This window comes from Egretta garzetta, unplaced genomic scaffold (genome assembly GCF_000687185.1).
Source record: "Egretta garzetta isolate BGI_Z169 unplaced genomic scaffold, ASM68718v1 scaffold375, whole genome shotgun sequence".
Classification (NCBI taxonomy): Eukaryota; Metazoa; Chordata; class Aves; order Pelecaniformes; family Ardeidae; genus Egretta; species Egretta garzetta.
The window spans coordinates 984,063-1,000,808 of NW_009259786.1; the positions used below are offsets into that span (position 1 = coordinate 984,063).

The 16,746-nt window shown below is 36.3% G+C and overlaps 1 protein-coding gene across 2 annotated transcripts in view; it reads left to right on the forward strand.

Moving 5' to 3' along the window:
• Positions 1–16,304, forward strand: part of SPIN1 (spindlin 1) — a 64,006-nt gene extending 47,702 nt beyond the window's left edge. For both annotated transcript variants that reach the window (XM_035895032.1, XM_009639523.2), the window contains exons 3-6: positions 2,997–3,045; positions 8,389–8,642; positions 9,658–9,891; positions 12,602–16,304. In XM_035895032.1, the coding sequence (XP_035750925.1) occupies positions 2,997–3,045; positions 8,389–8,642; positions 9,658–9,891; positions 12,602–12,801 (737 nt within the window). In that variant the 3' untranslated portion in view covers positions 12,802–16,304. The remainder of the gene's footprint in view (positions 1–2,996; positions 3,046–8,388; positions 8,643–9,657; positions 9,892–12,601) is intronic.
• The last annotated feature ends 442 nt before the right edge of the window (positions 16,305–16,746 follow it).

The following is a 16,746-nucleotide window of genomic DNA, read 5'->3' on the forward strand; positions in this document are numbered from 1 at the left end:
CATTGGCATGATGAGTTAACAGGAGAGAGACAATATGCCACACTGCAAGCACAAGCACACCTAGATCGTGAGGCATTTCTCCAAATAAGGATAGTGCACTTCAATTCCTGTGCCGAGTTCCAGACACAGGGCATCCTGAGATGTCTTTCACCACCATTAGAGAGGAGCCCTGAGAACCATATATTAAATTCATGGAAAGATTGCAAAACACCCTAGAACGGCAGGTCAACAATGAGGCTGCTCACCAAATTTTGTTACGCCAACGTGCTTATGAAAATGCCAACACTGATAGTCAGCGAGCACTTGCACCTGAAAAAAACAAAACAAAACAAAACAAAACCAAACACCACACCTGAAAAACAGTGCTCAGCAGTTTGCAGAAACTGCACACAAGATTGCTGTGAAGCACAAATGCTGAGATACTGCCTGAAGTTGAAATTTTCCCGAGAGAAACTGGAAGTGTTGCTTTTCTACCTTTCTGACTTACTTTTGTTCCTCTTTTGTAATACTGCTACACAGTCCTGCAGTACTTTCTACCTGTATTTCAGTTGTTACAGGAGTGAAAACAACAGAGGAACTGGACCAAATGACAACCTGATCAGGATAAGAATAGTAATATTCTTCCCCAGTTGTACAGAAAATTACTTAATTGGTTGTGGACAGACATGTGGAAATGAAATCCAAACAAGGGGTATATCTTTCTTCATTTTACATGGTATTGAGAGAATGTGAATGTTGGAATTAAACACCTGGAGTTGTAACCATAGTGAATAGACTACTTTGTCCTGGAAAACAGAAAAACTTGTTTCTTCTGCCCAGTGTAGGAAGTTTTACATGTGCCATCACCAGCATTCAGAAGGACATGTCTGAATTTCATAGGGGAATCTGTTACCAGTGTTGCATTTTGAATATTCCTATTTTCTCTTCTGCACTGACTATTTGAATGGTATAATGAAATGAACAGAATGTATGTTTGAGGTTTCAAAATTGAGGAAAAAAAGTAATTTTTACATCTATAAACACATAGCTATGCCTCAAACACAATCTAGAATTTAGCAATCTGGTATAAAATAACATTTCATTTTCCTTTTACCTGTGATTCTGTGGCTAAAGGCCTATGTAAATGAGAATGCATTATTTTCTAAGTCATCTGTTTTTCATAACTTCTATGTAAGAATTTTGGGGAACACTTCAAAAATTTGTCTGATTAGAATCACTTTTGTGTTAGCTAGTTGTCTGATTTTTAAAATAGAGGCTTTCAAAAAGCATGTCTTGGTACATTAGAATCATAACTTTTTAGGTCTCAGTTTTCAGTATTATCACCTGAAAGGTGACTCCCTACTTCAGATGTGCACACTCTATTCTCTTACAAAAATAAGTAGGTTAGTCTTTTACTTCAGCTCTTTCTAAGATGGTCTAATATGTTTCTTGAATGAAAAAAAAAAAAGAAGCTAGAAACAGAAATCCTAGCAGAAGTTTCAGCCTTCATCTTCTGAAGATGGCTGCTTTTCATTTTTGTCCTCATCTTACTGTCCTCATCTTACCGAAGAGCCGGAAAGCTGACATTATATGAATGTGCTGTAGTTTTTGTTTTCAATGTAGAATAAGATTTTTGCACTATTAGTGACACCTTAAACAGTCTAAAATCCTCAGAGCAGTGCTTGTAAGAGAGATAAAAGCTTCTGTAATTGAGAATATTTTAGTTACTGCAAGCTGAAGTAACTGAAAAATCTCTTGGAAGTACCCATTTTGTAAAAAGAAGCTTGGCCTTAGAAAAACATCATTTGAACTAAGGACACTGTCTACTTAACTGATTGCATTCAAATTTTTCAAAGCTTTTTATTTCATTTCACGCTGGGAATTTTTACTGCAAACTTTGTCTTAAAAGGCTACTTTTGTGTCTAGCGAAAGTTGTGCATTATGTGAAATATTAACAAAAATGTGCTCTCTCAAAAGTGATCTTAAAGGTATGAAGGGATGCTAAAAGGTTAACAAGAGACCTTTGTGAAGCCAGCTGGAATGTGGTAACAGCCCTCAGAAAACAACATCCTTGACGAGGATCCAGCTTGAAGTGCTAACATTGTGGTTTAGGTTAGACTTACTAACCATATGAGGTGAAAAACCGTAGATAAGAAATGAAGTGTATGGAATGTGCATGGGGGAAAAAAAAAAGGAGGTATGTGTTGTATGAACCTGTCTGATCATTCCAAATCCATCTACAAGAGCATACAGCAGCTGGCAGATAATGTCCGAAAGTATTATTTGTATCATGTGCCTTATGTTACCCTGTTTGTTGTCATGTTTGCAAAGGGCCCTGTGATGTACAATAAACATGGTTTTCATTGCTCAAAAACAAAAAGGGGGAATTGTGGGAGTCTGTAGTGGGCCTACAGACGAGGCAGTTGACCTTGAAAATCTTGTGTACCTGTGACGTGATTATGGAATGTCAGCAAGATGTTAGGGACAAAAAAACAGGATGTAAAAAGACAGAACAAGAAATCACAGCATGCAGCCTTAAAGGAAGTTTCTCTCGCCTCCTTAAGCCAATAGCAACTTGGAAAGAACTATGAAGAATCAATCAAGAAGAGACACGCTTATCTTGTTAAGTATATATATGTATCTGGAATGTGCGGGAGAGCAGAGCGCGGGATAATAAAGAGATCATTGCTATACTGTTTGGAAGTGTATTGTTGCGCTTGTCCGTCTCAGCCTGCACAACATAAAACCACACAGGTCCCTGTTGTGTTAAGTTCAGCTTTCTTTTTAGTAGTTGTGGTCAGTCACTTCTGTTTATCCTTGAGCTTCATGAGCATGTAGCCTGTGTCTATCCCTGCAGAGCCTTCTTCCATCATAGCAGTTAACTGGTCAGTCATAACATGAAGTGTCTGGATTCTTTATGTTTCAAAATTCAAAAAGAAGACTCTTGTGTAAGATGGCTTTTGGCATTTGTATATACACTTTATTTTTCAATAATTCTGTCATCATTTATATTGTAGGTCATGCAGGAGTGTCTGCCAGCATGATGAAGAAAAGAACTTCCCACAAGTAAGTTGTTAATATTTGTACTGACGTATAGCTCTCGGTAAATGGAAGTACTGTTCTAGAAGTATATCTGTATTGTTCCACTCACTTTGTTCTTGAAATCATGTGGAACAATATTCAGTCTGTGTATGTGTGTTGAGTCAGACTTTTAATTCTCTCAGGAGGGTGGTAGAAAAGAATGCCCCATAAATAGTGTTTTAAGCATCGTTTTGACTGTTAATATGAAATTATCCTTGAATATGATTTTGTAATTATTTCTGGAATTCCGAGAGGAGTGAGCCAGAAATTAGCCATGCGTACTGTAGGATCTCTGTTCTGTGGCACAGAGTCCATGCATTGTCACCAGGCCAATAAAAACTGCAAGGCATGCTTACTGATAACTTAGTCTGGAAAGAATCTTAGAAATACCTGATCTTGCATTCACTGCAACTGTAGTTTTGCAAACGATTTTTCACATTTCTGAAATAAAGAACATACTGAAGTACTACTGTAAGGAAGCTGCTATTTGTGTGTAAAGGATACGTGCTTATCCTACACACTCATGGTATGTATTTTTTCCTCTACAATATTTTTAAATTGTAGCAGTTGAACATTTGGTGAGTAGCTGGGTAAAAATAGAGGTAATGTTCTGGGCATAATTGGTCTTGGTGTCACAAACAGCAAGATGTATCTGGCTACATCTCTAGTGGAAGAAATCTAAGCTGGGTAAGTGTGAAACTTACTAAAATGTTACTAGTTGTGTTTTAAGTGTAAAGTCATATAGTGGTGCATCAATTGAAAGCAATTTGTTCGACAGGTGTATTTTCTACAGTTAACAGAGTTAATCACTGCTAACAGTGTTAACTGTTTCCCAGAGACGACACCTGATGTAAAAGTACTCTAATCCCTTCCACCAGCTCATCATTGCCCATTCTTGTCTATTTTCATAGAAGGCAAAGAGAAGCATTTATTTGTCTAGGGGCAGGTAGAGTTGGTTAAAACTTAATTTCTCTTGTTCTCTTTCAACCGCTCAGAGAAAGGAGTATATGATGGGAAGACTATCAGAGGTGGGTTGACTTTTGTACTTGAGGGTGGCTAGATTTGTCTTTATTGTTGTGGTGATATACACTTATTTAAATACCTAAATAGGCTGTAAATTTGTTAGCATAAAGGCTTTTATGGGGCATAAGAAGTTTTGATCCTAAGTGACATAATTTTGAGGCATTTAACTTAAGTATCCAGCTTAGTTTTGTGTAATTTAGCGTAGTTCAGTTGTTTATTAATTATTTAGTGAAGGTTTTTTGTACCAAACCAAGATGCATTTGTGTGCTGCCCACTGACTTGTCTGAGAATGAAGCAGAATAGTAGACCATAGTAGTTTACCATAAACAAGTAGGATATGAGTGACCATGTAATAATATATTTATTACTCTGAGCTGTTATGGTAGACTATGAGTTAGTAATGCATACTCATTTAAAGAAAAGAGGAACAACCTACTGGCACTTGAAGGGCATCGAGGAGGTTTTAAACTAGCTTCAGAAGGTTTATGGCAGAGTAAGGAGCCAAGAGGATTGAACAGGGCATGACTCGGTAATTGAAGATGTGATAGAATGAGCAGTGTGGATCAGTCTTCTGAATTCTGCTTTACTAAATGGTGGTTAACTGTTGAACCTTCTGGAAAGGGTTGCTGTGGTTAGAGAGTGGTTCTTCCAAGTGCTCTGTCAATGGGTAGTGGTGATCTCTGCTAATACAAAGCTGACCTCACTGGCATCAGATCAGTCAGTAATCTCTCAGATCTTATTCTTTCCACCCTTGGTGCATAAGGAAAGAGTACAAGAAATACTGTTAAGTATAAAACCATCTTTTCTTCATAGGCTCTCCAGATTTCTTGTAGTTTCCAATTCAAGGACCCTGAGGCGCAGGTTATACCTCCAATATAACGACAAGTGAACTTCACCATTTTGAAATTCTGATCCCATTTTAAGATAACTTGTAATCTTGGTTCCTGCAGCATCTGAAGATGAAATTCACAACTGTATGATGGCTTTTGAAGGAATGCAGAAAGTACTTTAAAACTTTTGCCTCAACTAATGTGCCTCATAGTCAATATTGTGAGAAGTACTTAATAGTTCTCTCATCACCATTCTGCTATTAATGATAGTCTAATAAGATCACAACTGTAGTAAGTTTTGGGTCCTATTTTTAATAACTTTTCTGCTTGGCACCATGGAAGAGTTGAAATTGCACTGGCTATTGCTGCTGTACTGCATTTATACTGTTTTCTAGTTTTCTTTCCTGTTTTTCACACTTGTGAATTTTTGCACATCTGAGGAGTATGGTTTTCTTTCATCCATCTGTTTTTTCCTTAGTTCTACCCTGTGGTGTTTTTCTGAAATGAGATGATTGGGGGAAATAAAAAAACAAACCCACAAACCAACAACCAGACCTAAATGGGTAACTTTACTTGAGAACTTTATTGAGAATTGCCATTCTCCTTTTTGAAAATGCTAGTCTGTCTTTTAAGCACAAACACTGGTAATGTTTGATTTTTCTGCTACTTGTCCTGTGCAGTTCTGCACTACATTGGTTTCCCTGGTAGCTGCTGCCAAATAAAAGCTTGTGTAAGGACCATATAAATACAACTTTAAAATCTGGGAAGATTTCTTTCTGCCTGTGTAATCTATAGAAAGTCTCTAAAATACCTGGTTCTGTTAATGAAACCTTTTCACATAACTAGGTTTTACTTACCAGCGTACTGCCTTCAAGATAAGGAAGATGATCTGTAACTTTTGGGGATTGAAGGGCCATTTACAGTGAGGATGTGTCTGATGTGTAAAGAACAATTTCCAGGACTTGATGTTTTCTGGTTTTCCTGGCTCCATGTTTTACATCGCTACAAAATATTATTACACAATCTTTAAGAGCAAATCTTTGTGGAATTTTAAAGATAATGCTAATGAAACAGAAGGAAAATAACTGCTGGGCCTTCTGGATGTAGCATCATAGGAGCTTATGTACCTTTATATTACTTGGTGTATCACAGAAATAACACACTTGAGGAGATGAGAGGTTTGAGTTGGTTACTTGATTGTCTTATGTGGAAGTATATTCATAGGTATTATTTATTGGTAGTTAGAAACCTACACTTGCTTTCTTACCACCTGTTCAGATGCAAGAAGTAGGTTTTCCATGCTAATGTACTAGTTTGAAAATCTCATTTCTTACAGTATGAACAAATGAGAGTGAATGGCTGTTCAGCAATACAACCTTCAAACAAAAACTTGAACTGCAAGTACACCTGGCGCGTACTTGACTTGTAATTAAGTTTGTAATGCTTTTTGCTCTCTGAGGCTTTTTGAAGGTAGTTATCAGTTTGAACTCAGTTTTGTAGTCTTTTTCCATCATATTTTTTAAAATGAGTGTGAAGCTTTTTGCTTAATTGTTCCAGTTTAAAAGTGAATTATGCTTTATAGGCAGAAAGTAAAATTTGACTGTGAGATTGAACATGACCAGTGTTATTTTTACCTTTTTCAAGGATGAGATGATTAGCAGTATTGACAAACTATTTAAAACTGACATTGTTTTGTCTATTTTAACTTTTTTTAATCTTCAGTTGATTTTATTCTGCTTTAGAATGGAACTATGATTCATTAGAACTAAAGTTAATTTCATGCAAAACAAACTCACTTTTATGGTGCTGCGAACTAGATCTCTGACCTCATTTTGTAATAGTAAACTATTACTGATACTATTACAATCAAAAAAAAAAAAAGAATAAAAAGTATACTTGAGCAAGAACCAGAATTTGAAAATATGTTCTAGTTTCTGCATAAAATTAGAACCAACTTTGTGGGAGTGTGCCTTTTAACTGGAAGAGGTTGGAGTTCCTATAATAATCTGTGCTCTCAAAGTTAGGAAACCAAAAACTGCAGTTTGATCTTGCTGAAAAGTTCAAATGATAACAAAAGTGAAATTTGACACACATCGCCTTCCCCCCAAAGATCTTCATGGTGAATGAAAGCCTGGAGGTGGGAAAAGCTGCTGAAGAAATCTTCACATCTTGTTTTTAATAGTTATGATTACATCTTAAGCATTATATATTCCAATGTCAGGTAGCGAGTGCATTGTTCTGCAAGACTGCTGCCAGGATTTCAGTGGTATGATTGCTGTTTGTCTTCTTCAGATCATGTAGGGGCTTCTCTGAGAACATTCATCATACCTGGAGATGTTTCTCTTTGGTCACTACCTCTAATCTAAGGAAGAATATTGTTTCCTGCAACTGATTTTCTCTTTTAGATGTTGCTTATAAGTATGCTAGTGGTGTGCGTATTTTATTACCATTTAAATGAAGTGTGCTACAAGTAGAAACCCAAAAATTTATTTTACAACTAGTTTGACATTCATGAGAATTTTGATCAGGCAACCCTCTAAATAATTTTTTCAGGAATGAATAAGTACATTGTAACATGCTAAAAAAGATATAATACTCATTTCTTATCACCAGTATATACGGTCATAATGTTCCTTAGTTTTTTCCATTTGTATTCAAAATTGTCAATTAGTGTTTTTAAAAACTGGGTAGAACAAAACTTGTGTAACACTTACAGTGATTTGAAACTGTTAAATAGTTTACATGACTGTTGATTGGAACAACAACTGCCATTCACCAGAAGGAATTTCCATGCAACTTCCATGAAAATAGAGGAAGGACAAAGCAGTATATGTAATCTATTTTCCACATTAAGGAGTATCCCTTCTATTGCCATTACCATTATGCATCATTTTTCTTTTCCTGTACTACAAAGGAATGCTAGGGAAGTGTTGTTGCTACCATGTGTCTTTAAAAATACTTGGAGACAAAAATGTTTGTAAATGCAGAAGAATGCTACATTCCCTTCAGGTGAAAGGCAGGTTGGGGAAAACAAATGCCTTGGAAGAATTTTAGTCAGCCACCGGTAATGTTTCCATTGACTTTTTCCTCCTGGGGCAGGCATTGTGTTTACTGTTCTGCAGAGAGCACCAAGGTAGTAAAGTTATAATACTGCCAGGTAGCCTTGTGAGACCTGATCAGGTGAGTTTTACTTTTGACATTCAATGTAGCAAGGGCTAAAATAGTTCTTTTGGCTTAAGCAAACTAGTTTTAGAGACGACTATTGGGAAACTATCCTTACAAAACACATCAAAAATGTTTGACTGCTTTTCAGTGTGTTTCTCTTTTTTCCAGTCTAGCGTAATGTGCTTTATACCGTAATTTGAATAAGGTGCACTAAGCTATAAAATATATTGCCATCTTAAAACATACAGCTCTTGTCTAGAATAGAATTTTGAATATGTATATACTTCTTTAATATTATGTTTGTATACAGAAAGCATAGAAACAATGTGGGACCAAGCAAACCTATTTCTCAGCCACGAAGAAATATTGTAGGCTGCAGAATACAGCATGGATGGAAAGAAGGGAGTGGACCTGTAACACAATGGAAGGGCACAGTTCTTGATCAAGTTCCTGTAAATCCCTCTCTCTATCTTATAAAGTATGATGGATTTGACTGTGTGTATGGACTAGAACTGCACAAAGACGAAAGAGTTTCAGCACTTGAAGTTCTTCCGGACAGAGTTGGTAAGTGTTTTGGGTTTTTATCCTAAATTCTCATACAAACAAGCTGGCATTTACTATTAAATGTTCTCCACTAATCTCTCCAGACTTCCTCCAAGATAACATCTGACCGCTTAAATGTTATTAGTCAAATTCATTTTTATCACATGGCAGGTAATCTAAATGCTCTATTTAAATTTTCTTGATTCCACAAAGATTTGATGATATCGGTAAGTGCAGTGTTGTCATCTGTCTCTAAGTAGTATGCAGTCCTTTCTGCAGTTTTTGTTTAGAGACTTATCCCTAAGAACCATACGTAAAGTTAACATTGATATTTCTGTTTAAACTCTTAAGCCTTCTTCTCTGTGTTGTCTGGCATGTGTGTCTGACAATAGTGTCACATTTTTCCTCATGTACGTTGCCTAAGTACTTCTAATAATGGAGGGAGAAGGCATTTTATAAGTGAAGTAACTTGATTAGTAACAAGGCTTTTTGATTTTCAGAATTAGCACTGGATTGTTAAACTGCAGGTTTTTTCAAACCGCAAAGTTCAATATTTACCCAAGTAATTACTAGTGTATAAACAGAGTAAGTTGTTGCTGCTTCTGACTGCAAAGCGGTAGGTAGCAGTCTCTAGAGTGGCATTAGGGAGAAGCAAACCTCAAAGTTTCATTAGTAACTTCATAGAACTGCTCTGTTATTGGCCTCTTTTCATCTTCGTCCCTGCCTGCCTTGCTCCCTTGAGTGTCTGGTTAAAATATAAAGAGTCTTCACTGCCATGGCCTCAATTTGATCTCCCTTTACCTTGCATTATGATTGTCTAATTGTAGGGATTACGATGATACATTGTTGTTTTAACAACATTTCTAAAGTTCTGCAGTTCTTCAGTAGTAGTAAACTCTCTGGAGTGGACAGTGTTTTGTGTATGAACTGACTAACTTCCAATCAAATTTGTTTATGAATCAGGGTAAAGATTTTTTTTTCACAAAGACATGTATCTGTGCTGCTGAATGGACTTAACGAAATGCTGTCATTTCAGCTTCATCTCGAATTAGTGATGCCCACCTGGCAGACACAATGATTGGTAAAGCTGTAGAACACATGTTTGAGACAGAAGATGGCTCAAAAGATGAATGGAGGGGGATGGTTTTGGCTCGAGCTCCTATTATGAACACATGGTTTTATATTACCTATGAGAAAGATCCCGTCTTGTACATGTACCAACTCTTAGATGATTATAAAGAAGGTGACCTTCGCATTATGCCTGATTCAAGTAAGTAGGCCAGTTACTGTTTTCTTCTGGAAAGTGGCAGCTTTTTATATTAACATTTGGCTGTGGTTTATTTATGGACAGGAGAGTGGACAAGGATCTTGTTTGTTACGCCTGTTCATTTTTTTAAGTATCACAACTAACAAAGGTTATAGCACAACAAAGAACATCTGTGTTAACTCTGAAATATGTTACTTTTATCAGCACTGACATATGCAGGAAAATAATTTTGCATAATTATTCCTAATTCTGCTGAAAATATCTGCATACTACTGTGGAAGAGTTTTATGCTTGGTTTTCTTTAATGGAAACTGACAAACCAGAAGTGTTCGACTGTTGTTTTCTTACAGAAGTATCACAGTTTCTTGAGATGTATCTTGATTTGTGTTTCTGAAGCAGTTCTTGTTGGAATATTACTTTATGGCCTACTAATATAGTCAGATTAATTTTGTTGGGGTAGATGTCTTCGGTGTGAAAAACTTCTGAGTAGTTTCTTGGGGAAAGAAGTACTAATGTTTTGAGAATTTGTTTTCTCTCACATGCAATAAACAACACACCAGCAATAAAAATATTTCAGTAGATTAGGAGGGATATTTTTCCTGTCCCTTCTTGAAGAGTCATTGGGCCTTTTCCTATTCATTCAGAAGGGTTTTCACAGAATCAATGTTGTTCAAGAGATATGGATAGCCAGTATAAAAAAGAAGAAAAAAAAACTTGTAAAGAATACTTAGTTTTTATTTTTCTCGGCGGCAATCTGGGCTTTAAAGAAAATTAATGATCTGATAACTAGTGGCTGGCTACATAGTGCTTTACATAAGCATTAGTTACAATTAATTTGTTGAGTATGAGACTGTCTTCCTTCCAATCCAGCACTGATAACAGTCTGTTGGCTAAATAAACAAGTGGGACTTATTTGCATAATGTCCATATAATTATCTGTTTAGATTCCACCACTCCCTCCCCTTCTCTCCCCGTGCCCGGCCCCACCCCACCCCACCCCCAGCAGTATCTGCTGTTGTTAAAGAGTGAGCCACTGATGTTACTGGAAAAAAGTGAGGTTCCTCTTCCTAAAGAAATAAAGCAAGCTCTTTCAGATTTGAACCTTCAAATAATTTGTTCTTTGTCTTAACTATTAAAAAGGACTTGGAATGTATTTTAAATCTCCTTTGCTTCCTTCAACCTTGGTGGTGCATTCCTCCATGCTCACCACAAGACTGTCTACTGCTTAGCTGTTTCCAAAACACTTCTAAGTATTTCTACCTTCCCTGAATCGGAATGCTTTCCAGATATTTTGAATTGTGTCCTTAAGTCAATGATTGGAGTAGTTTTTTTCAAATCAGATTTTAGAATGCCTGGAAGTATGTCTGTAATTTTGGTGGAACTTGCCATAGTATGATAACTAAAATTTCTAGGGAACTCTGTCTTGTCAAAGACAGGCTTTGCATATGTGAGGATTCCAAAATTTTGATAATTTCTTTTACACTTTTTTTTTGGTGAGAGGAAAATGGGTCTTACACTAAAACTTTGTTGGTATTTCATAATTCCTTCTAAATAAAAATGTAAGAGTTTAACTTGTGTCTTTGCCAAGGAAGACTCTTTACATAAAACATACATAATAACTATGTATGACAGTGTGTTTGTAGAGGAACTGAAACAAAAATTGAAAGAGAAACTTCTTAATTTGTGAAAGAATCTTAAGTGTAAATACAAGCCAATCTATTCATTCACTGTTGGTTTTTTGTCTCCTTTGGGAGTTCTCTCACAACTCTCAGAACTGAAAAGAAAATGAGTGAAATCTGTAAAGGATTCTTAATACAAACTTGGAACAAAGATACTAATTTAAAGGCTTAGGATTTCTAGAATAAAAGCTACATCAGGCATGACCATTACTAAGAAAATTCCTCCCTGGAATACAAAACACAAGCCTATCTAAACTAGTCAAAAAGAAGGCAAGCTGAGAAAGAAAGTGTGGTTACCTTCCAGTTCTCCAGTACAGTGCTTTTACCTTTTATCAAATTTGTTCTATGATTGCCTTGGAACCAACCCCTTGGCAATTGGGGTTACAAATGTTACAAATCACACATTTTTTTTTTAATCCAAATTTAGCATGGTGATCATCTAAAATACAAGGATATTTCTGGCTAGGTTTTGCTAGATAAGCAAATAATATGGTTAGACTTTACCAACAGCAATATTCCAGTATGGAGTCAAAAAAGCCCCTTTTAATAAGGAGTTCATATTTGCTGCCATCTTAGAAGAGATGGTTTTGTTGCAGTGGCATGCATGCAGTGAAACTTTTAATACTGTGTGTGGAAAAAGGGAGGTTTAGTTTGGCTGCCTGTCTGCTAAGACCTAGTGCCTTTTTCTGCTGGTGGCTTAAACTGAATTATCCACAGACATTTTCTGTAATTTGTGCATAACTTGTGCATTCTGTAACTTGTACCTTCATGTCAAAAGATTTACTTCTTTTCGAGTAAGTGTTATTTTTGTCTTAATAAAACTGAAGACAGTATTGCCTGAAATTTTTTCTGCAGCTCTACCTTCTAGAAACATGGCAATTGTTAGGTGCTTGTCTGAAGAAAACTAATTTTCTACATACTCTGTATTTAAAACTTCTGATTGTTTTATATGAGTTTCAAAGAAGACTCTGCAGTTGTCTTCCGTATTGGAAAATTCCATCAGTCCACCAAGGTGCACTGTGTTTGTGTTGCAGATGATTCACCTCCTGCAGAACGGGAACCAGGTGAAGTTGTGGACAGCCTGGTAGGCAAACAAGTGGAATATGCCAAAGAAGATGGCTCAAAAAGGACTGGCATGGTCATTCATCAAGTTGAAGCCAAACCATCTGTCTATTTCATCAAGTTTGATGATGATTTCCATATTTATGTCTACGATTTGGTGAAGACATCCTAGACGTCATAATGAACTTTTGCCAAATTTGTGGAACTATTAAATGTAAAATTTGTAGACACAAAGACTTGACTGCTTTCCAGTTTAATGAAAGCTTAAATGTCCCTGCGAACCCACAATCTCTGCCAGCAAAACTGTTTTGTTCTGAATAATACAAACAAACATGACATATTTTGTGTAAAAGAACTCCTTTTCTTGAAGGAAGTCAATATATTTGGGCAGGAGGGAGTTAAAAGCAAAGAACAGCTGCAATTCAAGCTGTGTAAAGTTGATCTAGTATTGTAATCATTAATCTAAATTTTTTCATAGATTTTAACTTTTTCTTCAACCTTGCACTCACCTGTTCAACTGCCACATACAAGTGTAGTTTGATATTTTGATATGCCTTCTTTTGTAATATTAAATTTAATTTCTTGGCTACTGGCAGTCCTTGTTTTCAGGGTTGGGACAGAGGTGACTTTTCTGAAAGGTTTAAACAGTTTGTGCAGCACTGAGGAGTGCCTAACCCAAGTAATATCAATCTGCTGTGTTTCTACACTTTATTTCAAATTTAGCTTTGTAAGAACTTGCAGTACATGAAAATACTGGTGCATTTTTATTAGTCACAGGGCAGTAGGGTATCAAGTGTTTGACTCATACACCTTTCAGTGGAAAGGCTTTAAACTATGAAAATATATTAAATCTGTATAACCAGTTAATTAGAAAATACAGGTTAATGGCCCATATTTACAAGTTGTAGGAACCAGTAAAATACATGCAAGAAGGCTGCCTTCAATCCTAAATGTACTTATTTGTTATACACACTTCTTAGCAAAACCCAAGTGCTTGGTGCCACAACTTTAACAGTATGTATGCTACTTCAGAAGACTTTAGACTACGCATTGGCAATCAGTAGTCTGTCATTTAATATCAAAACCTAGCAACCTGAATGTTTGTGTGTGGACTTAGAAGCCTAACAGTAGTTACTATTTTACAAGTACAATCTCATGCCGGGAGGGTGGGGGGTTGGGGTCCTTTTACATTGAAGAATTACTTTAGAGAAGGAGAAGCGTTCGTTGCCTTCTGCTCAGTCTGTTTCATTTGTTTGTTTTTATGTTTGTTTTGTTTTTAACCATTTTGGTTCAAGAAGGCATCTTCCCAACTTACTCTTTTTCTGGCTTTTCCACATAAGGAGTGTCCGGACAAATCTACAGCTTAAACCTGTTGTTGCCTTTTGTGATGTACATTATACTTGCTTTGAGGTATGCTGTTAATGTGAACTTCATTCTATGAACACTAGAGTTCTGCATGCCAGTGGTGTACTATCTAATGGAAGCTATAGGCAGTCTCAGTGGTTCAGTCATCTGCATTAGGTTGTGGATGTAAATAGCAGCCAACAACAGCAAAATCCTTTCACAGTTTTAATCTTGCAAGATAGTTGTAAATCAAGATTAGGATTTTTTAAGTGTGGAAGTTTTTAAAAGTATCAGAATTGCAACAACTATCAGCACAGCAACAAAATTGTCGTGTTACATTAAGGCAGAGCTCTGCAAGTTTCAAAGAACTGCTTCACAGAAACATAGTATGTGAAGACAGTCAACACTGTTGATGGAAGGAACAAATACTCTGATATCCAACCTTAGACTGTTAGTGGAAGGATGCAGGAGAGGTGCTGTTAATCAGAGATCAGAGGTCCGGATGACCTCTATTGTGGGTATTCTTGATATTGAAGGCTAAATGGTTTAAGCCCCTTTCTGTCCATTTTTTTGCCTGATTTCATATTTTAGCCTTAAGGCTTGTGCCTCATTATGCTGTTGAATGGTAATAAATAATCTCCATATAAATATGATACCTTAATTCTTTGTCCATTGCTACTAGATTGCATTATGTCCAGTATTACATCATGGGCAACCAAAGGCAGGCTATTGTCTTTCCGTGAATAGTTTCTCAATGCAGTCCTTAAGCACTAAGTACCCCAGTCGTAAATGTTCCTTGTGTTTTGAACAAAGTGAGCAGATTTGCAAAACAGTGTTTTCATCCTGCAGATCTGTTATGTGTTTTCTATTGACTCTTAAGAGTCCTGCATGTAAATCTCAAAGCTGAGCCTGGCTCCATGAGCCCAAGTTGATATTTGTGGCATAAGAATGAGTGAGTGTATTGATGATACACAAGATACATAAATAAACTAGTACACTGAACTTTGGGCTATATATCTGAGGAATACAAGGTTTGTTTTGAAATACCTGATGTTTAGGTCTACTGGAACATTTTTAGCATTAGGCTTGCATTTGTGGGTTTTCTGCAAGCCTCTTGAATACACCACATATTCTGCCAATTAGAGTATAAACTGTAAATTTTATGGTTGTTTTTAGATGTCCCCGTTGTCTGTTGCGTGGATATTTCTTTTCATCTTTTTTCCTCTTTTCCCTTTTTTTTTTTTTTTTTTCCTTTTGATAGCTTAAACCACCTTTTTGAGGCTTGAGACTAATTCCACTCCCTGCCCATCTGCTTTGGGCTTTGTTTTAGGCTCATGTTTCAGATCTGCATGCAGTGCTTGCGTTACCCTGGTAACTAAATGTTGGTTCCTTGTTATAGGGGTTCAACATTACTTTCCAAAATCGCATAGGGCTTGTGATGGCACAAGCCATGGATCTTTGTATAAAAGTTAATCACCTTTCACATTTACCTGCTGTAGTATTGTTGTATATTGTATGTGTGCGTGTGTGTGACGTCAGGCTGCCATGTAGAACTTTCTAAAAGGAAAAAAAAAACCACCTTAAATGCAGACCATCCTTTTTTGCATGCTTAGAGGGTTAGAACGTTCAATGTAACAAACTAAAGTTGCATGTTAAAATGTTTAGGTTTTTGTTTGGTTCTGTTTTTATTTTGTGTTCAGTTTTTTGTGAATTTGCTTATTGTGCTGTTTTAATGGTTGTTAGTAGGATTAAATGCACCGGTGAGACGAGCATAGTGCCAACAGAAGGTAATTTTCCAGTTGTATGTGTCATACAGCATTTGAAGGGACCATGTATTCTGTTAAAGAAAAAATAAAATCACAGCTGATTAGCAAAACACTACATTTCTTCTTTCTTTTTGAGTGCCAAACCCTAAACTATGTTGGAGTAGACTATGGGGAAAACCCTTTTCATTGCAACAGGTACAAGCCGCCTTTAAGTGAATTATTTAAAAAGAGAGGCTTTATCTTCGGACAGAATTGACTAGTTGCTTCAGGGAAAAGAATTATGGTAAAAACAGTTTCTGGTTCCTTGAAAATGCTGTGCTTTTGTATTTTACATCATTAGTGCAATTTGGATGGTTCTTGGTATGTGTATAGTTCAAAGGTCTTCGTGTTCACATTTTAAAATTAGGTAATGACTTCATCTTTAGAGCTTGGTTTCATTACTTTTATTTTATTTTGAACAATGTAGACAGTTCCCTGTTCTCTGCATTTAGACGTATAAACACTTTAAATCTGTTACTTAATTCTGTAAGTAATTTTTATAATTATGATGTAACTCTATCCTTAAAACATTTAAAATAAACCCTTTATGTGCAACTTATGACTGTAAACTTTGTTCTCACAAGCAAAATGTAGTGATGTGATTTCAGATTGTGAAGAAGCTATTATTTTAATGCTGAGCCATATATGCTGGTATAATACTTGCCCTATGAGATCTGTTTGCTTGCAAAGCCAAATCTTTATTTTTTACAAGCAAGTATAAATGCTGATAAGATGGAACTTAGCTAAGGTAAAGCATACAGCTTAAATTGTGTTTTACCATAGAAGAACTCCCCTCTAGGAGATTATGGAAGTCTGTGAAGGAGTCTCTTATTTCCAGAGCACACAAAATATTTCAGCAGTGGGGAACAGCAGAAGAATTTTACAGTGCTTAGGTGATACATTTGTCTGCTTTGAATTAATAAAATTCAGAATTCAACTGATGATAGAAAAGCAATGTTGATCCAAAT